We start from the raw sequence: 24,527 nt of genomic DNA, 5'->3' as shown, positions 1-24,527 counted from the left end.
TTAGTAGCTTCTTATGTACACACATCTCTCTCTCTTAATGCTGTAGTCTGTGCTCTATAAATCAGGAGCTAAATTCCACTTTCCTTCCTTAAAACAAATATTAAGAACAGTTTTCCAAAGCTCTGTTTTTCCTGCTTTCACAGAGAGATCACAGAAGTAGGGTACGAAGAAGAAATAGAACTAAATTCATAACAGCTAAAGAAAGTCTTAAAAATATGAAATGTTATTTGAATCCTTTTATAAATACGGACAGAAGTGAATTTTTTCCCCACAGAACCCTACCGGAAGCTGGAGAACATTCATACCTTCCAGCCGCACATCTGCAGTCTTTACGTCGAACACCAGCTCCCTCAGAGCAGCTGTCAGCACCTCCTCTCTGCCAACTACTCCTTCTTGACCTGCTCTGCAGGAGCTCAGTCCAGCCCTCGCTGACGGTGCTCTTCATTCTGCTGCCACTAATGGAAATGGCCTCATGTTCCTTTGTTTTAACTTTAGGAGGCTGCTTTACAACACCAGAACTAAAATAGTTCCAACATGATTTAGAAAACATTGTGATCTGAGAAGCTAGTTGATACCAAAACAATGAAATTCTGTGATGATGGAAATCATTAAGATTTGTCAAGTATTACAATGCTTCCAAATGAAATCAAAGCCCAGGACAGGTGGGAGGAAGCAGTATGATGCGGACAGGAAGATGAAGAAATCACAGAGGAAGGGCGGACGCCCCGTCCAACACTGAGGGACCTGGAGGGGACGTGTGGCAGAAGGAGGAGAGTGAGAAGGTCCCCGAGGAGGAGCAGGAGGGCTGCGTGCGTGAGAGCGGCGGGCCGGGCAGGAGAGCAGCCCAAGGAGATGGTGGCGGGAAGGACAGACGCTGCGGAACCCACCACAGAGTCTGTGGCCTCCTGGGTAGTTTCAAATCGGCAGGACCAACTCGCCCCCTACAGCAAATACATGTCCTACGGATGACGAAATAAAGCAGCCGTCTAACTCACCTAAACTTTTCAAATTTCTAAAACCGTGGTTTATGTTCAGCTTCCATAAATTTCTGCCTAAATGTAAATCATTCCTTTTTTTTTTCTCTCCAGATACTTTCTTGCTACAACCAAAGGGTTTTTTCCTTGATGAATTCCTGAACCACCTTTCTTTCGGGGGGTGATGGGGGGGGGCAGCTCCAACTCAAGGCAACTCTGTATTATCTTTTCTAATATTTTGGGATTTCTGAACCATTTGATGTTTATTAGTTTGTTGCTGTTGTTGCTTCTGAAGCCTTTATTTAAAATCTATACGATTTAAACAGGAGACAGCAGCTAATATCCCAAGGATAAATACAGCTCTTCAACTTTAAAAAGGAGCCCGAAAACTAAAATGTTTTCCTGGCTTAATCTGATGACCCAGATTTATAACTACATAAAAGTAATAATTTAAAAACATTTTGAAAAAACAGACCCAAAATAGCCCCATAAATCCATTTTGCTTATATTGCTTTTTATTCAAATTTTCATTAAAAACATGCTCATTGCGAAACCATGATCATTCTCTTAGCCAAGAACTCTGGGAGGGCAGCAGAAAGTCCTGGAAGAGACGGCTCTGTGTTTACAGAGCAGACAAAGTGGCAGGACTATCTGAACCTCACTACAAGACTCCTTTGACATTAAAAATTGTAAAAAAAAAAAAAAAAAAACCAACTTTATTTGAAATAGATTGATCCTTCTCCAAATAGCTGATAACACATTGTAAAAACACAACGATGTTAAGCATTACCAAATTAACTCTCATATTTTGCAGACTACCAACTTATACATCCACTCAGCCAAGCTGTTTTCCTGCTGGTAACCTGAATTCCTGTTTTAAAACTGTGCCAGCTCCTCTTGGGTGTTCTGGTGATGAAAATGACTTTCCTTAAGTTTAAGCCAAGACTTCCCCACATAGTATCTTATGAAAAAGCCACAACATTGGGGCACACCACAACGAACAGGTCGGGGCGGGGGAAGTATTTTAAAGAATCATTTTGATGTTGAAAATAATAGGGGGGTGGGATGGAGATGCAATAAAAACAATACGCTAATTAATTTTTGAAATATTCTGATTCCACATACCAAGTTTACTGAATACTGAATTGCTGATTATTTTTTTTTTTTAAACCTGGATGTTCTGGTATAAAACAGCCTGTTGTGCATAGCGGTGGTTTAAAAGGCAAACCAGTCAAACCAAAGGAAGAACAGCACATAATCACGTAAGCTCAGGGGAATGTACCTGAAACAGGCAGAGGAGAGAGTCTGACGGCCCGAAAACACCCCCCAACCCCAAAGCCCGGGCATCTGGGGCAGATCCTCCACTGCTCCCCCATCCGAACATATGTGAACACCTTCCACCTCAAGAGAAAGGACAGACTGGTCATGCACCCCACAGACCTCTCAGAACCCGGAGTGTGACAAGCTCATGGTACCTTTCTGGCAACGGATGTCATTTTGGAAGGTTTTGTTTAAAAATGAGACCATACGCAATCTGAGAAAAGTTAACAACACAGCGACCCAGCTAAGAGGGGACCCACTGACCTGGTTGATGGAGTTGGCGGCACAGGAAGCGAGGCCGGTCCCAAGGGTCGTGAGCAGGAAGCAGGGCCAGGCGAACGGTTCCGGGGCCAGCGCGAACCCGGCTGATGTGGTGCTGACGACAAGGGCTGTGGGACAGAAACAGAGCAGGGGCTCGTCAGTACAGCCAGACGGGAGCAGCCAACCGCCAGCCTCTCCCATCTCACCCGTCAGTCACACCAGTAACACAACCCATAGGCTAATCTTGGATTAACAAAAAAATGGTTAAAAAAATTTTCTCTGATTGTAAAAAAGTGTTCATTATAGAAAAATGCCAATTCTCCTTTAACTCCATTACACTCAAGAGTAAAATATAAGATGGGGTTCCAGATCCAATCATTCACTTATTCACTCAAACATTTCCTGAATATCAACCCATGGCCAGTACCATGCTGGGCAGTAGGCTCTCAGAGGATTTACCTGGGGGAGCAGTGACAGACATACACTAATGACTGTAACACACGGCAGCAAAGAATTAGAGTCCCAATTCTGTGATGAGTGCCAGGCACCCTGAGCGGAGGTCTTACCCATCACAGATGGTCCTGGTGGCCCTATAGCCACCAGCAGAGCACAGGGAAGAGACAAGGTGCAGGGGCGAAGCATGCAATTCCAGCACCCACCAAGGCTGCTGCCTTTCTAAGGCCCTGGTCCTTTCCTGGGGGTTTAGAGAAGCCCCCGGGGCCAGAAGATGCCTAAGAGTGGTACTGATACAGGCTGGAGAAGTCACTGGAAAGAGACCACCAGTGTGGGCTCCGCGGGGAAGGCTGCAGGAAGAGCTGGACCTTCAAGAGGCGATGCAGGAAGAGGAGGGAGCAGGGGCTGGGCAGGCAGCATCACAGGTGGCTGGACATTCCGGGAACAGACCCAGGGGCAAGAAAGAGCGACGTCAAGGGTCTACAGTACAGATGACACCACCTCCTGAGACTGCCAAGCCAGGCGGATGAGGTCATCGATGGGCGGCCAGTGCAACGGGGGGTGACAGGTGGAGAAAGAAAACAAGGACAGACACAGACGCCGTGGAGACAAGACTGAGCAGGACGGTGAGTAGACAGGCGAGGAGCCGCCAGGGCAGGGCCAGGAGGTGACTAAGTGGGACAGCAAGGAAACAGGCGAGTGGCTGCCGGGGCAGGGCCAGGAGGTGCCGCCACTGACGTCTACACGCCAGCACCAGACAAACAGCAGCTCCCCCGCTGGTCACAGACTGGCCGGCACCTCCCTGAATCTAGTTTTATGGGCAACTTATAGAAACTCTCTTCAGGTCTACCAGATGGACAAGACCCTTCTCCCTAATACCTGGACCAGACAAAGGTTTCCTAATATTTCTGCATTTCTCTGATTGGAGTCAATGAAATTTGCAAAGATAACTTATAAGGACATGTGCACACATGGTCATCCTAAACCAGAAGTCTCTAGAGAGCATGCATTTCGGCAAAGAGGTCCTTCTTTACCGAATGGTCCCAGTGGTCTCTAAATGTGATGTGCATCTCGATCTCCTGGGGGACGACTCAGGTCCAGAAGAGAGGCTACGGATGTTCAGTGCAGAGGTTTAAGAAGAGAGAAGAGTGAGGGCCAGGAACAAGAATGCAGGCCTGGAGAAGGATTACAGGACAAGGAGCTGAAGGCAAACGAGAGGCTGACGAGAAGTCACAGAGACACACGCTCAGGAGCAGGGCAGGCTGGCCCAGGCCGGGAGGACTGCCCTGACACCATACGGGCGTGTAAGTCAGAGCACAGCAAGTCCACAGAACAGCAGCAAACACCCAAGTGGAGACAAGACAGCAATCAAAGACAGTATCCTTATTCCCAAGGAACCATTCTAGAAGAAACTTTCAACTCTCTAATTTCCACAACGACTAATGCCCAAAAGAGAACGCCACAGTGATTCCAGACTTTTGGAAACAGTCCTTTCAGGTGCACATGAAAGGACACTGCACCCACGGGCAGCAGGGAAAGAAGACCCCTCACCTCACACACAGGCCACCCAGCCACACCTGCCAGCGGCTCACGACCAGCAGGAGGAGCGCATCTTTGGAGCAGACAAAACCCCTCTGAGGATGCTCTCGCACCACCCATCTTTGAGGAGGCTTCCTCACTCTTTGCAGACATCACGCCACCGACCGTGATGCCTCAGGACAGGCCAGTGTTCCAGGATGAGAGTCACCTTGTTTTGCACAATCAGTGGCTCTGCAAGTGGGTCAGGGTCTCGTGTGTTGCTCCACGTGTGGCGACGACCCAGGACCGAGATAGGAGCCCTCAACACCCAGGGTGCTCCCCGGCGGTGCCCGCAGACCGCTGCCACCCAAGAGGGAGGGTCGAGGGCGTCCGGGGGAGAACCTGAAGGAAGAGGCTGCGGGCTTCTCCCTCCCAGAGCGGAACTAAGTCAACTGCCTCTCTGCACAGAGTAAATCAGTTGAAATAATTCCTGACTCTATTTTGAAACCTTGAATCTTAAACCAAAAGGAGACTCCTTATGAACAACCACGGGAGTTAAAAGGGTAAAGAAAACCCATGATAGCTTTCTTAATATACAAAATTAGTGAAATCTAGAATCACCAAAATAAAGAACAACTTTAGATCTTTCTAAATATCCAGGTCAACGTTTTATATTGTGCTTTATAAATAAATTTTAAAAATCAATTATCACCACAGTGGAAAAGACAGTACCATAATCATTGAACTGTCAAACCAGAAATGCTGCAAAAAGAAAGTTCACTTTGTTTAAAATCAAAAAGGGTATGGAGTTGCACAAAAGCAATGTTTTTTCTTTTTATTTGTCCCAGAGCTTGACTGGGTGATGAACAATACACAAAGCACATCAAATTTTTGACTAATGGGTCAACTGATGGGCTGAGAAGAGACAAAAAGTGGTTTGTAAAAAACTGACAAAGAGAAATGGACAATGTTTTAGTAAGACATAGAGGTGACTAAATTTACAAAATGGAAATGCTGCCTTATTTAATAACATACAAATTGTAAATGGTAATACAAGTAAAAAAATGACAGGGGCCATTATTACTACAGATGAAGAAATTCGTATTTTGTAACACATTTCTAAAGAAGATCAAAAGCTAACAAAGAACGTATTTACACTTGCTTCATCAAAGCAATTAATTTAAAGAAAGAGAAAGGAAAAGTAAATTGATAAATTGTAAAATTGACCAAAGCCATATTCTCACACAGCACTGCCCCAACTGTGATTAAACTTTTCATTGATTTCCTGGGATTCATTACATGGGATCATTTTGCAACACCAGGATCTCATTAAAAGCAAATGTAATATATTCTTTCATTAATAACACTTGAAATGATATTTTATTTGGTAATCTCATATGCTGTCCCTTCACAAATAAACATAAAATCAATGTCACCAACGAAGCGTGACCCATCCAATGGAGGCACGAAAGCACTGTCCTGCTGGTGACTCTTGGGGACCCAGGGAAGAGTAACAGGCCCACCCTGACAGGCCTACCCCCACCCGCACCCCCTCATGGTGGGTGTCCGGTCAGTAAGCGGCAGGCACCCCCTGCGCAGAGACCCGGCAGCCGCCTGCGGAGGGCACAGGGACGAAGGCGGCCCTGACACTGGCCGCACTCCCTTCAGAACCATCAGGCCCAACATCAGACTGGCTGGGCCGAGTCCTCCCAGAGGCCATCACTGACAGGTGTCCCCAGGTGCTGTCTCCTGCCTGCCATCTCCAGGGAGAAGCTCTTACTGATGCTCTCCGTAATTAAGAGGAAAAACAATTTTTCTTTTTTGAAACAGTCACAGGCAGGCACACTCTGGCGGGCCCAGAAGAAAGCAGACACCCTAATGGGAACTGCCCATGGGGGCTACTTGGCAAAGAACCTCAGGCGGCCTCCAGGGGCAGAACAGCCCGTGGCCACCCCTGGAAGGACAGCAGGGACCTCGGTCCCAGAGATGCAAATAAACAAGTCCTGCCAACAACCTGGACGTGGACCCCGAGTCCCAGGGGAGAGCCACAGCCCCGAGCAACACAGTGACCTCAGTGCAGCGAGACCCTGAGCAGGCGACCTGGCCAGGCCGCGCTGGGACTTCCCACCTTTAGAAACTATGAAATCATACCTTTGTGTTGTTTTAAACTGCAAAGTTTGTGGTAACCTGTTCTGCAGTAAAGAGAAAACTAACAATGCCATACGGAGGGTGGCATTTGAGGAAGACTGGACTATGGGAACACAGAGACTGACGGAACTCACTCAGGGACACGTCGAGGACACTGCAGGGCCCGGCAGGGATGCAGCAGGGCAGGCCCTCAACCTGAATAAAAGGAGGTGATGACAGCAGAGGAGTGACACACAGTTCAGTAACTGAAGAGTCATAAATCTTAAAGGTCAAAGGGAACTCAGGGTCAACTGGCCGAACCCCTGTCCTGATGGAAGGGAGGACGCTGTCTCTGGATCTGGTGACAGGAAGTGATTTCTCCCCAGGCAGCCTCTCAACAGAAGAGCTCAGCTGTCGACAGCTCTCGCCCCTCAGACCAAGTCAGGACGACTTCCTCAAAACACCTCCCTCTGGCCGTAACTCCGGCCTCCTGGGGCAACGCTGAGTTCACCTCCTCTCTTGGCACAGCCCTTCTGTCACACAAACGCCAACCATCCCAGTCTCTGCTTCTGCGGGCTCAGTGTCCACGGGGACCCGCCATGCCTGGCTTCCACGTAGTAACAAACGTGGACCAACAATGATAACGAGAGAAACAAAGCTTACGCTGGCGCCGCGCTCTGCAGGGCCAGAGCGCCGTGACACGTGCTGTTAAGTCCCAGAAACTCCGCTCTGCAGAGTCGGGCGTGGGTCCCGCAGGGTCACGGGAAGAAAGCGTGAGAACCTCCACTTATGTTTGACTAACTCTTCCTTTTAAAACGCACATTTTTGCATATCTTAAGATGAATGTAATCACTGGTGTGAGAGTACACGAACTTTATTTACAACTAACTTAACTATATATTTTTGTTATACCTGACATATTTATATACAATAGTACAAATATTTTATAAATATACATATGTGCACTCAAAGCATTCTTACTGATAAAGTACATGCCCAGAGAACTGTGGAGAATCTTGATCTAAGATAAACAGCACAGCACGCAATGGTGGGTGTGACGTCTGCCTTTATACGTGGAGAGCCACGTGCCGGCCAGCAGTGGTGAACTCCATCCACGGTCTGACCAAGACTCATACGCTCTGTGCACGATACTTGGCGTTACGTGTTATTCTGTAACAAGTATCCAAAGACTCATTTTCAGAAGAAAATTCCACGAAGTAAAGGGAAGACAAACAGACAGACACACACACACACATCACCCTGCTGATCAGGAAAATCATAAATCAGTTCCTTGGAGAAGCAGCTTTACCAAGAGCGATTTTTTTTTCAGTAAAGTCTCAATACTTTGAGAACTGTTGGTCTCTGAGCCTAAGCATGAAGGAGGTATCATTTCTTTTCTGAGATTATCAATTAAAAATAACTATAAAGGTTATATTTAAAAACCGCTCATCTACATGCTGCTTTATCTCAAGGCCTCACGACTTTTCAGCACTGGCCCCAAAAGAATTAAGTGAAAAACAAAAACTCCAATAAATCAATCTGGACAATTATCAACTCTGATAAAAGATCTGGTAGTAAGATTGAAACCACTGGCTTAATGAGAGTTGGAGATTCTCTATAGATTTCAAATTATCCCTGTGATCTATTATATCTCATTATCCTTGATGGCAGATACGATGCAATGTTATAACCCAAGTCCTACAAACCTGAGCTGGATTCTCTTTAAAGCTCTTTTATGTGCAAAGCCTCCAGAGAACAGGCAGTTAATGAATTTGTATGTGCTTTTGTTCATCTGTGGGTCCAAGCGATGGAATGTGTTTGTTAGCTGAGCTCAAAGTCCAAAATTATACAACTTAATGAAGAGGCAGCCCCTGAGTCTTTTCTGATTTTCAAACAACCAGGGCTTCTTACTTGACAGCCATACTTGTGGTTTCTCCCTCTCTCTCCATTTCTATTAACACCTTAAGCTTCAAATGGTTCAATTTCTAATTTAAGTGAGGTTTTTAGGCTTCACAGCTTGGCAGCACCCTGTGAACCTCCTGACACAGTGTCTTCCCATCACACGTATGAAAGAAGGCGATAATTCTTATGCTTACTGTTAAGTTCAGATGAAAAGTCAATTGATGAGAGACAGGGTACTTTTTTTCTCAGCCACATTAAAGGCTGTCAGTCAGGGGTAACTGATTACAAACCATAACCACTCCTGGTGAAAAACAATAAAGACTTTCAATGGAGATTTTCAATAACACAGCTGCAAAACTCAGAACTTACAGGGCCTTCCAGTTTTCCTATTTCTGTCATACTCAGCGACCAAAGCTGGTTGGAAAAATACTAGGACCAAATGACCAAACCCATAACTTCAAACTTACTGACCAACGCTGTTACCAAAATGAAACACTGAAGTACTACGGTCCCCAGGCTAGTCCCGGGGAAGCACTGGGTCTGTCTTTCCAGCCAGCATTCAGGGCGAAAATGAAGTCGTTATCAGGTCTGTGTAAACGAACACATGAATAAAAGCTGTTCATGTCCAAGCTGATTATGAAACACTGAGTGAGACCCTAAGGCTGTTCTTTCAATGAACCATCTAAGCTTTTCTACTTTGCCATCCTACTTTTAGTTTTTTTCAATAGAGAAACACTTCTTCTCAATATACTTATTAACCAACACCTTGTAACCTTTGTTTAAGTAACTAAAAAAAAAAAAAACTTTTCCATAAAACTGATGCTTACCAAACTTTTAAGAAGTGGAAACCTGTCTCTTGAAAAATGAGTTTGGCAAGAAGAAACTGTTAATCGAGCAGTTTTCGCTAAAATAGTGAAGATTTTGCTCAGTTTCATGTCTGTGCTGACAGGGGAAAGTGCCACCGTAAGCAGCAGACGGAGGAAACACAAAGGGCAGCCGCCCACACTCACCTGGGTCAGGTCCAGTGCTCTTCAGTCAACCCTAAACATTTGACTATTACATTACAGTAAAATAACTGATTATTCGAAATTAAAAGGCTAAGCTGTTCAAAATTCTACAATGGTGGCAACAGAGTTCATAATAGTTCTTTCTTCCCACCCAGCTTCTATTTCTTGGGCACCTATTATGTGCGAGGCTGGAGTGAGGCCCTGAGAGGACCACAGCTAACAGGATGGACGTGGGCCCAGCCCTCTTGGCCCCCACAGGCTGGTGAAGGTTCAGACAAGCCAACAGGTACCCACATGACCCACTCCCACCAGAAACCAACTGAAATGATGGAATAAAGATGAAAATTGGAGAAAAACCTACATCAGCAATAAATTAGGTAGAGGGGATACTAAAACCCTCAAGATCTGTGTGTTAAACATAGTACAGATGAGATGGAATGGAAGACAGCTGCTGAGAGCTGAAATTACGTAAAATTCAACGACCTAAACACCAAATGGTAAGAGGATGGATAAACGCAGGAGACAAAGGCTCTCTGACAGGCCCCTCCTTCCTGGCTGGTGCGAGGAGAGAGGAGCAAGGCGATGTGGCTGGGATGGATCCTGGCGATGTGGATCCCTTTCAGCAGCTGCCTGCATCACAACTGGAGGGAGAGAAAGGTGGTCACACCAGAGAGGCAGTGGGGCCTGGCCTGGACATCATTCTCACTGAGATCGGGCAGAAACGCCCCTGAGGGCCCGAACCCATGGAGCAAGGCACCCACCACCAACACTGCCGGTGCTGCAGGTCTGCCCCAGCGCAGTAGGCAGTGACGCCGGAGAAACAGCTGGGCCCAGACACACGACCCGCCTGGAGTGGAGGCAGCCGGCACTAACCGCCAGCCTTGGGGAGCACGACGCTGGCACTGTGGTTTCAAGCACACACTGAAAAAAAGTTTTTAGAGAAAAAGTTCCCTGGCTGGTAGCTCCCTCTGCATCTCCTTCAGGCCACCGGAATGTTCTACCAGTAACGCAGACTGAGAGACTCCATCCTCTGGCTTAAAATGTAACAGATGTCCCACAATGCCACGTCAGACTGTCAGGTGACGGAGAAGACTTCAGCCATGCCTGCATTCTGGTGGCACGTTCAGTACCGCTCTGGGCGCTGGGGACACAATGCTGTACTCAGACAAAACACCCTGTCTTTCCGGAGCCCACCCTCGTTGGGGTCTGACTCCCGGCTGGAACGGTCAGGAATGGACAGAGACGAGGAGAGGTAAAGGAGGCCAGTGAAGGACTTATAACAAAGGGTAGACAACATAAAATAAAAAAAGGGAACACAGAAGATAAAGAGGCTGAATGTCCTGAGAATGATGGACCAGAGCCTGTGGGCCATAATAAGCCCCCCATCAAGAGTAAAACCCATGAGGCAGGGGCCTGTCAGCCTCACGCACTCCCTCCTACCCATGGCACATGGACGGGGACACCTGGGACATAACGGGGACTCAATGAAGAGCAGGTGAATGAGTTAGAAAAAGTAGGAAAACAAACCTCACGAAACAGACAAGTGATTAAGCAAAGTGTACAGAAACCGTCACAGCAGAATGTTAAGAGTCATGAGAAATAATAAAAAGTATACAGCATAAAATCAAATCAGTGCTGCACATAACACGTCTCGGGGGATCCTACAGAATGAAGCAGAAAATTACAGTGAGGAAGGCAGGTGGAGAGAGTGTAACACAGGCAATCACACCAGAAAATGAAATAATTGGTGTAAATATGAAAAAAGGAGATGACCTAATCATTTTTGATTGGCTATGAAAAACTCAAGAATCAACTGAAAAAAAATTTTCAATATCCCCAAGTTGATTTAACAGTAAATGTATATAATTTATCTAAAGGAATCTATAGAATTTGAGAGGCAGAAAACTCGGACAAATGAAGATGATGTAATATGATAAAGATTTCAGTTCATCTCCAAATTAACCTGTGAACATGCTGAAATTTCAATTAAAGTCCTCGTGGAATCTGGGGGGTTAGGGGGACTGGGGTGTGTCTAGGGATGGAGCCTCCCAAAGTCTTCTATTTGTTAGTAGGACATTCAACACTGGTTAATGACTTATTAAAAGCTGGGTATATCTCTACCTTATACCACTGACAGAAATACACCTGCCGAAATGAAAAATTCTAATGTAAAATATAAACTCCTAAGAACATAAGATTAAAAGTACAAATAAATGCGCATAAAACCTTTTGTGTGGGAGAGCTCAAGCATGACACAAAAACCAGGGGCCACAAGGAAAAATGCTGACAGATCTGAGTACATAAAGTTAACATTAGCACATCAAAAGAACAATAAATGAACAGAAGAAGCTGACGCCACATAAGGTATAAGACTTACAACAGGCACATGTAATGGGTTCATATCTTACCCTTACAAACAATAAATGAAGGCAAACACTGAAGAAAGAACAGAAAGCAAACAGGCCACTCAGAAAAGAAACACAAACCAATCTACATATGGAAAATAAAAAGCTTCATCAGCAGTTTTAAATACATATTTTAAAACTCACCCATCAATTGGTATAGAGTTATTTAGGAAAAAATATTTCCTCTTCAGGGAAGAAAGCAAACAGAACCTATACAAGCATTAATATAATATAATATAATAATTGACCTTTCTTGAACTGGCACAGTATGCTAGGTTTGGTACGAAATTATTTACCTGTGTTATCTTACAGAATCCTAGTAACAGCCGTATGAGGTAGGATTATCCCAGTTTTACAGATGAAGAAACTGAGACTTAGAGATTTGAAAAAACTGTGCCCATCATCACAAAGTCAATACATGGTAGACCAGAGATTTCAACCCTTACAGTCTGATTTGGAAATTGTGCTATTAACATTACAAGGCAGACTGTGAACAGAAAAAGGCCAAAAACCATGTGCAAAAGATTGGTTACTGCATGGCCTGGAGGGAAGTTTTTGTATATTATTATGTGTTTTTTTAATCTTAAAAAAATACTATTTAGTAAAAAAAAGTCACCAAAAACAAGGTAAACATAGTGACACAAGATATGCACAGAATACAAATTTTTAAAAATTACAGACAGCATTTACGTTATCATCTTACTTTTGTTTAAAAGCAAAAATATCTGAGTGGGATATAGAGAGCCATTCTAGAATACGCCAAAATCATCAAAACAGTCACTATTTTGAGAAGTGGAATTATAAGGAGATTCCATTCTTCTCATTTTTGCTCATGTGCATTTTCTGTTTTTTCTAAAAGCAAACACTTAATAATAAAAATACTACTTTAACATTAATAAGCATATAAGTATTAAACTATTTCAAAATACATATTAAAATTTAAGAAATCATAATTCTACTCAATATTTTTATGAAAATGTGAAAAATCCTTTACATAGTGTCTGACAGCAGATGATCACAGTACCTTGTGGTCATCTTTTAAACTTTTAAAAACTTCTAAAAACTACAAGCAATCTAAAATAAAATTGTATCCTCTATTCTTGGTTTTGGGTTTTTTTTTTTTCTTTTTAATAAAAAGCAGCATTCTAGGCTTTAGGGGGAAAAAAAATCTATACATTGATAGACTGTAGTTTATATCAGTTCCATCAGCAGCATAATCTATTGGTTCCAATAAGCAATCTATTTTTAGTGTTCTGGTCTCAGAAAATGTGTTATAGCTTTTCAGCACAGACATTATTCAAGAAAACATTTCTGCTTTTTATTGACCTATATTAAGCATACTCAGTTGAGTTACCAAAGCATCTTATGATCCTAATCCAAATAAAATTTCTTTACCTCAGTGTGGTCCTTGCAACAAACTCCAAAAACATATTGTAAATAGTTCAGTTGGCAAGAGGAACTCAGGGGAGATATATTACTGCTTCTTTATAAACTCAGTCTTACTTCCTTTCATAGAAGAGAAAAATCTTTAAATGGCATTAGCTCCAGCAAACTTTGGCCCAGACCCTTGTGTAAATGCCAAAGCAGCGTCCCGCACCTCCGCCCTCCCGTCCTACAAGTGGAACTGAGTATGATCTCTGCAGAGCTTCGCTTAGTCTTCAGCCAGTTAGCCCTGCCACGTTACAGCTGTAAACCAAATGCGGCAAAGAGAGGGAGACTAGTTTTCCAACAGTGGTTGCTAACTCCCAGATACTTCTGCCTTGGCTATCATTAGCTTAAATGAATTGCCCAAGATGTTAAGAGTCCCAAAGAAATCAATGGATAGATACCAGGGATTTTCTTAAAAAAAAAAAAAAAATCCTGCTGACTCCAAGACATGTGTGAATTCAAGTAATAAAATAAATAGGGAGGCAGGAGGTCAAATAAGAGAGCTGGGGTCACCCAAAGGGTGCTGCCTCTTTAAATGGACTAAGCAGAAGGAAATGACTTTAATTCAATTAGCTCATCCAGAAACCTGGGGCATGGAATATATAAAACGATACGAGGAGAAATTTACTGCTCGGATTTTCCATCTGTGGCTGCAGGGGATGCTGTGATTCGCTTTCTTCTCTTTGTGTCGCGATTTTGCACACCTCTCCTGTGTGGTCTGGAGACCTCCCCGCACCCCCCACCGCTGGCTGTTCCTGCTGCCAGTGGTGGCGGGGGCTGCACTGGCCCTCCCGGGGCGAGAGCTCCCCACATCCACCAGACCACTGGGCCTGGGAGCTGCACTCTGCCCACACAACACCTACTTCACTCTCTCAAAGGTGGTCTGGGACCACCTGCGTCAGGTCATGTGCACACCTGCCAAAATGCAGATCTCTGGGTCCTGTCCCAGGCCTCCGGGATCTGACTGCCTGGGGCCAGCGGCCACACGTGCCCTGTGTGCTCCTTAGCAGACTGACACGCGGGGACCAACCAGTCTTCACGCAACGGACAGCACAACACGTACCAGTAAAGGAGTAATTTAACTACCACTTTAGATTTGTGACACCGTGTTTTAAACAACAAACCCTGCATCTGGAATGCCTATTCAGATACACGACACTGTAAGGTATGGAAAAGGAAAAGCAATATGACAGCCAGTGGGAAGTGAAGGAAGATGTGTGCCCGCCACCCCAGACTGATCCTAAACCAATGATTGTACTTTACTGTCTGCCCGTAAAGAAATAAGCATTACAAAAATAAACTTTAAGACATTATTTTAGATTAATTATTTAAAGTACCTCCTTTGAGATGCTAAGAGGAAACACTGATTCAGCAGTCTGGCAACGCTGGCTTCCTAACTGCCAAATAGAGTAACTTTGTAGCCAGGCATCTCAGGAGACCTCCCAGGTACTGTCACCGTTACAGGTTAATACCCAAACGAACACAACAAAATCTGGTGCAGTTTCCTAGACTTAGGCAAAAAAACCAGGTCCCAAACCTCTTCTCAGAGAAGCACTCTGAATCCCCACACACGTGGGCCAAGCCCAGAGGCGGGACGAGAAGCAGAGCGTGGCAGGCGGAGAGGCCCTGGGGCCGCTGCGGGCTCACCACACACTGAGCACAGCAGTGCGGTTCCCCTTGTTTTCAGAACTCAACAGAACTCATCACCTCACTGCATCTTTACAGGACAGTAGGAAACACACAGAAGACAAGGAAATAAGCCAGATAAGCATTGTGCTTTAACTGCAAATAAAAGAGAGACTATTTTTAGCACAATACGTTTAGTGCACTACCATTTACAATTCTGCGTTAACAGAATTCCAAACATGTGACTTCAAATCCCAATTAAAATGAAGGGGGGAAGGGGGAAACTCTGTAGTTTCAAAATACCCTTTTTGGGGCAGTAATAAAATCAGCATTTTGTTTAACCAGTTTCAAGTAAGAATCTGACGAGACCGGAAAGACAAAGTACCTGTGAGTTTGATTTTGGACAGCCGAGCCAAGATTCCCGGCAAGTCGTCCACGCTCAGCTTCATCTCCTTCCACTGCTTTTCTTCTTTTGTCTCCTTCCCCACAGCCATCGAGTCCTCAGTGACTGCGGTGCATTCCAGCTCCATCAACTCCTTCTCATTTGGCTTTCTGGGCACAGACAGGCTGGGGGGCGAAAGAGGTCTCATCTCATATATTTCATCTTTGGCCTCACCCAAAGCTGTCTTTTCAAGGAAGGGAGGTGCCACTGGTTCTGGCTTCGGTTTCGCTTGCTGGTTGAGGCTTCTGCTCAGTTGTGTGACATACTAAATAAAAAAGTGCATGTTACCATAACACCAAGGCCCAAGATGCTCTTAAGCAATTGTCTAGTTAACGCCTCCCATCAGTGCAACTCCTACAGTCTAAAAGACTTCCTCTACCTTTATAAATACACACTGAAATAACTAGCCTTAGTGTTTGTTACCTGGGGATCACTGTACCAAGAGATATGGAGAAGACAATGAATGCTTCAGCACTGGCTTTCAAATTCTATGGTTTAGAAAGTCCTAGAATTTAAGTTCCTTGAAAGAAAGAAATTTATTTCTTACTCATCTCCTCCAGAATTTTCCCCAACATAGTACCAGAAACTGGAGGTGTAACATTCCAGCTACAAGGAAAAAGTTTTCTCCAGTCAAGAGCCCAAGTCAGCCTGCCGAGCTTCCACATTCCGATATGAACAGAGCAGAGAGGGGCTCAGCGGAAGGCCCCATCACAGGGCTGAGGGCTGTCACTGCAGTGTGTACAAGTGTCTGTGTGTCCGTGTGCGTGTGGAAAGACATGGCGTTTAGAGCCAGACAATCTCTACTACTTACCAGCAAAAAGTAATAACTGTGACTCACATTCACGAGGCACTTTACAGTTTTATAATAACATGTATATTTATGGTTCATATAATACACATCTGATTCAATTCTCAAAGGTGATTAAGAGGATCGTTACTAGTGTCTCTCTAACATTCAGAGGAGGAAACCAAGGCAGAAAGGAACTGGCAGAGCCAAGACCCAACAATCAGTTAGTCACAGATGCCCTGGGACAAGGAGCCACCTTTCCTGGTAACTAGTTAAGTGGCTTTTCCATGACATCACAAAGGCCTGAAATCACACACACTAGTCTCAGAAAGGAATTACAAACACATGAATGAATTCAGAGTTTGTTTACATAAAAAAAGCATTATACATATTTGAGTTTCTCTTCTAAATCTGTTATCTTTGACCCCAACTTAAAAAGTCTGAACATTCCTGGATATTAAAAATCTCTCATCAAAACAACGAGTTTTATTAAGATTTTAAGTTAATTTTAAGTGGGCATTTTAAGTAAAAAAAAAAAAAGATAAATGTCAACTAAGACTTTCAATTATGAATTTGCTATTCTTTCATGCTTACATCATAATCGTGAGTTTTTAACTATCATTTCTTCATTTTATACTTTACAATTGTTGAAAACAGCAAATACAAGTTACCACATTGCCGACATCCCGGCAACCTAGTTAAAGAACTGCCTATAAGAGGACTGAGCGATATTAACAATGCTCACTATAAAATGCCCAGCAAATTACAAGAGCTCCATTTGTTTGAATCTGCTCAGAAGAACCTGGGTTTAAAAGACTTTAAATACGCTGCTGGTTTAAGGAAACAGTAGGGTCACACTGTTAGAGCAGTTATTTCTGTGTTACTGATGCAGCCACAGAACTCCACAGACTTTAAAAAGATGCATTATAACAGGTCAGCTTTTCTTAATTTTAGCCTAGTCGAAACATGCCAGAAGTTTTCGATTTTTCTCCAAACCTAATCAATAAGTTCAAGATCATACTTTTAAACTCAAACACCAGAACTATTCTGGTTTTGGTTAAGCATAATCAAAACAAGGGATTAACGTTTTGGATAAACTTAAGAGCACATGAAATGAGAGTCCTTTTCAATCAGTACTTCTGACGACCATCTCATAGCTGGAATCTCTAAAATTCCCTCGCACGGGGAGAGTAAAGGGCGCGAGCAGCAGAGTGAGGACAGCCCTCAGAACGCACCATGCGCCGGAGGAAGGTACAGTGCTGAAATGCGATCCACTGTTTACTGCGGCTCCTGAGAAGACGCGCGAGCCTGTGAGGTGACTCCCACACGGCGCTTCTTTCTAGATACCAGACACATCCTCCTCCCCAACCTACAAGAGAGAGAAAAGGGGGAAAAGGTTAATTAAAATGGTTAGTGCTTCTCACCAAATGTGACTGTACCTGCCCGGAAGCAGAGCCAGCACCTTGGCAAGCCATGCACGCGTGAGGGGTCAGAACTCTGAAGAGACCTAACCCAGACTTGTGAACGAATGGTACTTATCAGCCCTACTCACTGTTTCCAGTCCGCGGAATTCCTTGACAGGGCGAGGGAACTTTTTCATTTCAACCAATCGGCGCTTCCGTGTAAGGCCCCATCAGGGGCAGCCTCCCACGTCTCCTCTCCAGGGCTCCCAGGACCCTGAGGACCCTGGTTCTCAGCCACCGGCCACTCATCATCTTGGTTCCCGAGGTGCCTTCTCTTGCTGCATCTGCCACGTTAAGGCAGTCGTGTCCCCGCTGTTTTGAACACTACATGTCATCCCTGAACAGATGCAATTATAGGGTAATTTTTAATCTTCAACCCATTTCTAGAGTCACTACGCCTATTTCCATCTGTACCTCCACATGGGTGGGTTGGAATACATCTTCAAGTACACTTTTATTCTCACCAGTATCTCTACTCTGTTTCCTGCTGCAGATGAAACCATTACCTGCTTGAGATTTCAGGACCATCTTGAACTCTTCCTTCAATCTAATAGTCATCCACTCCAGTCAGCTCTGAAATACCAGTCAAATCTGGTCACTTCTTTGCCTGTCTACTGATACAGGCCCTGATCATCTCACTTTGGACTACAAGACCATTGTAGGGTTCAAGCCACTCGTCCTGACTTCGGTTCACGTCCTTTCCTCTCCAAGCCAAGTTGCATAAAGCTGACGGTTTTCTTCCTGGAGCCCGGAATACATCTCACTCGCCTGCATGTGTGCCTATAACTCACGGCGGTGCAGCAGGCCCATCCCTCCACCGTGCACGCCAGTGTCAGTTTGCCCGTCTGTGTTTATGCCGTTTCCCTGCTTGCAGTGCCTTGCCTCCACTCTCTGTGGGTCAAATGTCCAAGTCTTTTTCCACTCTATCACTTTACCCTCCTTTTCGTGGCACGCCTTATACAAACAGCTTCTGTTTGTTTCTACATCATCTTTTGTGATTCCTTGAGGGCAGGGCCTCTCCTGCTCTCACCTTTCCTAACCCGGCCACCAGCATGTAAGAATGAGATGATGTCTGATGTCTGGTCTCCCCCTCTGCTTGCCTGGGCAGTCAGTAGGAGGGTGGTCACTGCCCCTTGGTAAACATGGCATGTATCTTACACTGGAGGTAAATCCCTTCTTTACTAAAATCATACCCTTAAACCTCAGTTAAGTATGAAGTGATTATTTTCCATATACATGGATATGTGTTGTCTGTATGTGTGTACAGGAAGAAATAGCAGTGTTGAAATCAGTCTGCGGATTGAAATTTCTTTGAACTCAGTCCTCTGAGAGTAAATGTTTATTGTCTTTTTTTTTTTTTTGATGGTGTGTATTTTCCTCTTTTGACTTTACATTGTTCTTTGGGACAGTAATTTCAAGATTAAAAGATTATATTTGGAAGACATCAAGTTTTACTGTTCTGGGCCTTAATTTCAAAACCAGTTTTGAGTTCCATTGGTCCAATGAGAAATGCATGTTGCTGGGAGGGAAAGAACCACCTCAGAAAATATCTCTCAAGATTAACAGGGTTAAAATGAGATTTTACGGGGGGAGGAGGGAAGGGAATACAGCTAGGAAACTGCACTTTTAAATGATGAAAACACTTCACTTAGTCAAAACATGTCACATCTCTATAAATCTGTGCCTAGAAATTTGAAGACATTTTGGCCCCATGTAAACTAATATAAGTTTGAAGATACACAGGGCTTATAATAGATGCATTAAAAATCTGGGACCATGGGACCATATCCACTATGCACCATCAACACTGAGTCATGACTGGAGGGCTTTTTGAATGAAGTGCACAGACAAGTAACTGAAAGGACCTGAAAAGTTTGTAATGGCTATAAAACACTTTGAAGTTTCAAAGAACAGCCGGGCATGAACACTAGATACCTAATACAGTTCCGCTTTACGTTTCTGCCCCCTTCCCACCATGCTGCTTCCACGTCGGGCTCTTACAGTGGCTCTTCCACGTGGATCACAGCAGGTGGTACAGACCACTTACTAGCAGATATTCTCTCAATTATGCTCATAGCTTCAGGGAGCTAAGCTGTCTATTAATTCCTCCCATAACAGCATCAAAAGGACTGATCCAGTGGCAAACCACGTGAACCACACCCAGCACACTTACAGGAGCTGGGTAATTCTGAGTAGTCAGGTAGAACTGTCCTACAGGAAGCCGAACGTACAGAACGGAAAGGCAGAGAAGCACCCAGTCTTGAGGAATGCACACTGGAAAAACCTCTGTACAGAGGTGATCATTCAGGCACTAGGAAAGGATGAGCTCTCTGAGAATGAGAACCTAGGGTCGGGATCAAGCACTCACAGGCACAGATGGGAGAAGGTAACAAAGCAGTGACTTTGCAAAAAGAATCACAGACCCTTGAGGAAACTTTTCATTATGGAAAATTCCAGTCATATACTATAGCAGAACAAAACAATGAGACCCCATTACTTAACCCCTGGCTTCAACAATTACCAAACCATGGCCAGTCTGGTTCACCCACCCTCCCTCCCACTTCTCACCCTCCTCCCCTTTTGAACCAGAAGAGACCTTTGAGATCATCTAGTTGAACTGTCTCATTTTATAAATGAGCAAACTCAATTCCAGAAAACACACAAATGATATGTGCTGAGATCACATGGCCAAGAGAGACCCATAAAATAACAATATTATGAGACAAGAGGAAGAAAGAAATTTCACAGAATCGCTGTGAACAAAACTGCCAGATACTGTAGAAAGTCTATGTTAGGTGAGGCCTAAAATGTTTCCAGAATTTGACCAAAAGGGAGTCCATGGTTTTCCCCGTCCATCTCCAATGCGGACCACCAGCAACATTCCTGACACATTAGTTATCATCCTAAACTACTGGGGGCAAAGCAATTCCCAACAACCTCTTCTTCCATTCATTCACAAATCATTACTGAGCAGGCACAAGGCACATCAGGTACTATTCTGGGCACTGTGGACACAGAGACGAACCAGGCAGAAACTGTCTCTGCCTTCACAATTTTTAACATTCTCATTGAGAGAAACACACAATAAACAGATTATAAATAAACAATTACAGGTTGTGCTAACCTTGATGAAAGAAACAGGGTGATGTAAGAAAAAAAGGGACGGGAGCTGTACTTTAGATATGCTGGTCAGGCTTCTCTAAACAGGTGACATTTGAGCTGAGACCTAGCCAAGGGCCGAGAAAGAGTATTCCATTTTCAACATACAGTTGTGACAGGTCCTTGATGTGATTAGATCAGGGAACACTAACGATAGAAAGACAAATGTGGGGGGAGGAGGTGGGTATGGCCCGCTGTCCATGGTGGTTCTATTTGTCATCATGACACTTCATATTGGAACAAGGCTTGGCGGGGAGAGGAGGGAAAGCATTTCCCCGGTCCTTATAGTGGAACGTACAAGTAAAACTTACAAATGGCTAGGATCTAAGGCTCTGATAAGCCAAGAGGCTCGTGGAGCCCCAAGCTTCTACTCTTTCCTCTCTCCTGAAGCCTCCACTATCTGAAAACCTAAAGAAGCACCCTTCCATGGGGGGAGCGGGACAGAGGCGGTGCGGACCAGCGCGGCCCCAGTGCAAGACTAGACCCCAGCTCCGTGGCCTCTTCACGTCAGGCTACTCCAAAGGTCACTTCCCCCACTGGTACCCAGCCGACCTCGCCAAGGGCTCCCCAAGGTTGCAGCTAACCGGAACCACGGCATCGCATCGGGCAAAAAGAAGAGAATTCTCCCAAAGTTGAGCCCGGGGGCGGGTGCATTACCTGTCAGAAGGCGAGCGGAGAGAGTGTGCGGAGATGGGGCCATAACGCACGAGTCCGGCCGCTCCCCGGGATCCCCGTGTCCGCTCTCCTCACCGGCTGCTGGGCGCCGCCATCTTCCCTCCCCGCCCCTCCGTGAGAGGAGGGGCGCTTCCGGTCCGTCACTTCCGGCGGGCGGGACGCGGAAGGAGGGAGCTATGGCGCGCAAGCGGGAGCTCGCTGGCCCAGGGGTTCGAGGCCTGAGGTGATTTCTGAAGACGCGAGGAGCGCCTGCGGCGGAGGCTTCCGACGGAAGGCCGCGCGGGACGGCATCTGTGGCGGAACCCGCGCGGTGGGCGGGGCCTGGCCGCTCGCGGGCAGCTCACGGTTACCTCAGGGATCCTTCTGCGCGGCCGGAGCGCGGGGAGGAACAGGTCCTTGGGACGAGGCCTCCGCCTCCCCGTCCCGCCAGTTACGGCTTCACCAGCTTCACTGTCAAGTGCGAGGAGCGGGACTCGACAGGACATCTCGGGAAGAGGAAGGTGCGTGTAGAGTTAAGGTTTCGGGCTGTGCAGCGACTTCTGTATTCCCGGCCCCCCGGCCCGTCGAGCAGGTCCCGCGAGCCCCCGAGGCCCCGCCATCCAGCTGCGCAGCGCGGGCAGCGGTAGCACCTGCCGTGTCAGCCGGCCGAGGGCGTGAGGCGGGCGCCCGCGGGAAGCGCGTCCGGGAGCCGCTGCGTGCGCGCCGTGACTGCCCGCCGCTGGCTCTCGGGCCGCGGCTCCACGGTGAGCGCGGGGGGAGGAGAGACTCAACCTGTGGCCGAGGAGGGCGAAGTAGCCAACTGGTCCAGGAGGGCGGTCTCTGTGTCTTCAGCGATAAGTGCTAGACGGCCCTGCGGTCCATCGCAGCTGCCTTGCCGGCCGGTTCCCTGGGGGCGCGAGCCGCCCCTGGGCCAGTGGGCGTGAGCAGGCTGCCCCCGAACGAGGGCGTGGGTGGGGCTGATGCGCAGGGTGCGGCGGGTCGGGAAGGCTTCCGAGAGTTACTCAGCGCCCCGCTGCAGGAACGGTACATTTTCCCTACCTGCAAGGAAAGAAAGGGCTATTCCACCAAGAGAAAAACAGCATTAAGTACTGTGTTAAAAGTTTTCAGACTCCTTATAATTTTCCACGTGCTCTTATAAACGTGTAGTGTTTGCATCCATAGCAGAAGTTAACCTCTTTTGAATGTCACGCGAAGGCTCAGTTTTATCTGCCCAAAGCTACCCAGCTGCTGAGTCCCAGAACAAGACCAGAACCCCTCACACTTTAGGGCCGTATTTCTGCCGTGCCTTCCGGCCTTATGCATCTCAGCATCTTGAAGAGTCACAGCCTCTGCGATTTATAAAGCACAGTATTTCAGCCTCGGCTGCCTGTCAGAGTCACCTGCAGAGCTTTAAAAATTACAGATGCCCGAGCCACCTCCAGACCTGTTAAATCAGAAAGGGTGTGGAATGGATGGAAAGGACCTATAATTTTCTTTTTAAAGCATCACGGGTGATTTTGGTACACAGGCCTGAGGATTACTAGATTCCAGCTTTTTTAGAATTTGACAACACAGCTATATCTGAAAGGTTGATTCACATGAGTGTTAAGTTTCACATGCTCAGAAAATATGAATTATTGAGTTCTCTAGGCTCATGATAGACAAGAAGTGTAATAGACATGTTCCTCCTTGGCCAGGAGATTTTTCCTTCATTTTCAATCCTTTCAATCGAAAAATGGGGCCAAGGTAAGATCAAGTACACGAATGAATGCATAGGTTTTTATTTATTGAGAGAAACCAGAGTGAGTGGTTTGGGAAGAAATGCCTAAAAGATGAATACATTCTGGTGTGATTGGTGGGTTAGGTGATTGGTAGGTTTATTCATCTGTCTGATTTGTAATTAAGTTAGCTTATGTCAATAAGTCTGTCAAAGCAGTTTCTGGAAAAGTAATCCCTGGAGATAGTTGTGGGAAGAGGAGAATTCCATGGCCGTGTGCAGTGAGTTGGCCACCTGTAGCTGCAAAGGAGGCTGAGAAAGCTGAGCGCAGGATTGCGATGATGAGCTTAGGCCAGTCACAGTCCATCACCCAGACGTATCACTGCCTCAAATCAAACTAAAGTGATGCTAAACTGAGGAAAAAGTAGAGAATGGATTTTGGTTAAGCAGCTGAAAGACTCTGCTGCAACTTTGTTGAACCTGTTGTTTTCCAAATGTTTTGGATATGACTCATTTCGTGAAATAACTCATGAAAACTTGAGAAGTGTCAGTGTCACACACACACACACACATACACACACACAGAGCCAACATACAAACAGACAATTTGGGGATTAGACTGTGTTTGTACTGGCAATTTTTACTTATTTTAACTTGACTCAGTCTTGCTGATTCAGAACGATCTTGCTTTATTTTTTATCAGACTTACTTTTCCTGGACAGGTTTCCCTAGAAAATGCCATGTACAAGTTCCACCTTTAGACACTGTAGATATAGGCCTCAGACATCCATATGTCTGCATGTTTTCACTTCATAGATTTTGAAACTGAGGTCCAGAGAGATTGGGTAATTTACTCTAAGTGAGAGACTTTGTCTCCAGGCATCCAGGCTGGCATATTTCCATCTCATTATGTTATCTTTCTTGTCCCTCACTCTACCTGTAGCATTTTCACTCATAAGATTATGTAGGGCGCCACAATTATACACATTTATTTGACTTTGGATCTTCTGGCTTTTTACATTTCAAGTAAAGATATTTTGTAGATTATGTTTTTAATTTCCTGCTTATGTTGTTCAGTGTTGCTTATGGAAAGAGATGTAAAGAATTAAAAGGATTATTTTTAGCTAAAAGTGTAATTTTAATTATTCCATAATTAATGAAAGTTGGGTTGCATTCAATTTTATGTTAACGTGGTCGTTAGCTACAGTTACCACTTGCTTGTGTGTTTTTTTTCTTTAATTGAGTTATAGTCAGTTTACAATGTTGTGTCAATTTCTGGTGTAC

At 45.3% G+C, this 24,527-nt stretch overlaps 1 protein-coding gene across 2 annotated transcripts in view; it reads right to left on the bottom strand.

The window, feature by feature from the left end:
- The window catches only part of COX10 (cytochrome c oxidase assembly factor heme A:farnesyltransferase COX10), a 94,042-nt gene extending 72,363 nt beyond the window's left edge, over nucleotides 1-21,679 (bottom strand). Inside the window, exons 1-4 of one of the 2 annotated variants that reach the window (XM_006213835.4) lie at nucleotides 21,530-21,679; nucleotides 17,486-17,619; nucleotides 15,407-15,728; nucleotides 2,559-2,683 (exon numbers count right to left, since the gene is read on the bottom strand). In XM_006213835.4, coding sequence (XP_006213897.3) covers nucleotides 2,559-2,683; nucleotides 15,407-15,728; nucleotides 17,486-17,619; nucleotides 21,530-21,572 — 624 coding nt within the window. In that variant the 5' untranslated portion in view covers nucleotides 21,573-21,679. Of the gene's footprint in view, nucleotides 1-2,558; nucleotides 2,684-15,406; nucleotides 15,729-17,485; nucleotides 17,622-21,529 lie in introns of those variants that run through there. The other variant, XM_072938401.1, reaches the window with a different exon arrangement.
- Nucleotides 21,680-24,527: the final 2,848 nt, after the last annotated feature.

The sequence above is a fragment of the Vicugna pacos genome, chromosome 16, assembly GCF_048564905.1.
Source record: "Vicugna pacos chromosome 16, VicPac4, whole genome shotgun sequence".
Taxonomy (NCBI): domain Eukaryota; kingdom Metazoa; phylum Chordata; class Mammalia; order Artiodactyla; family Camelidae; genus Vicugna; species Vicugna pacos.
This window is presented reverse-complemented; position numbering and strand designations above follow the sequence as displayed.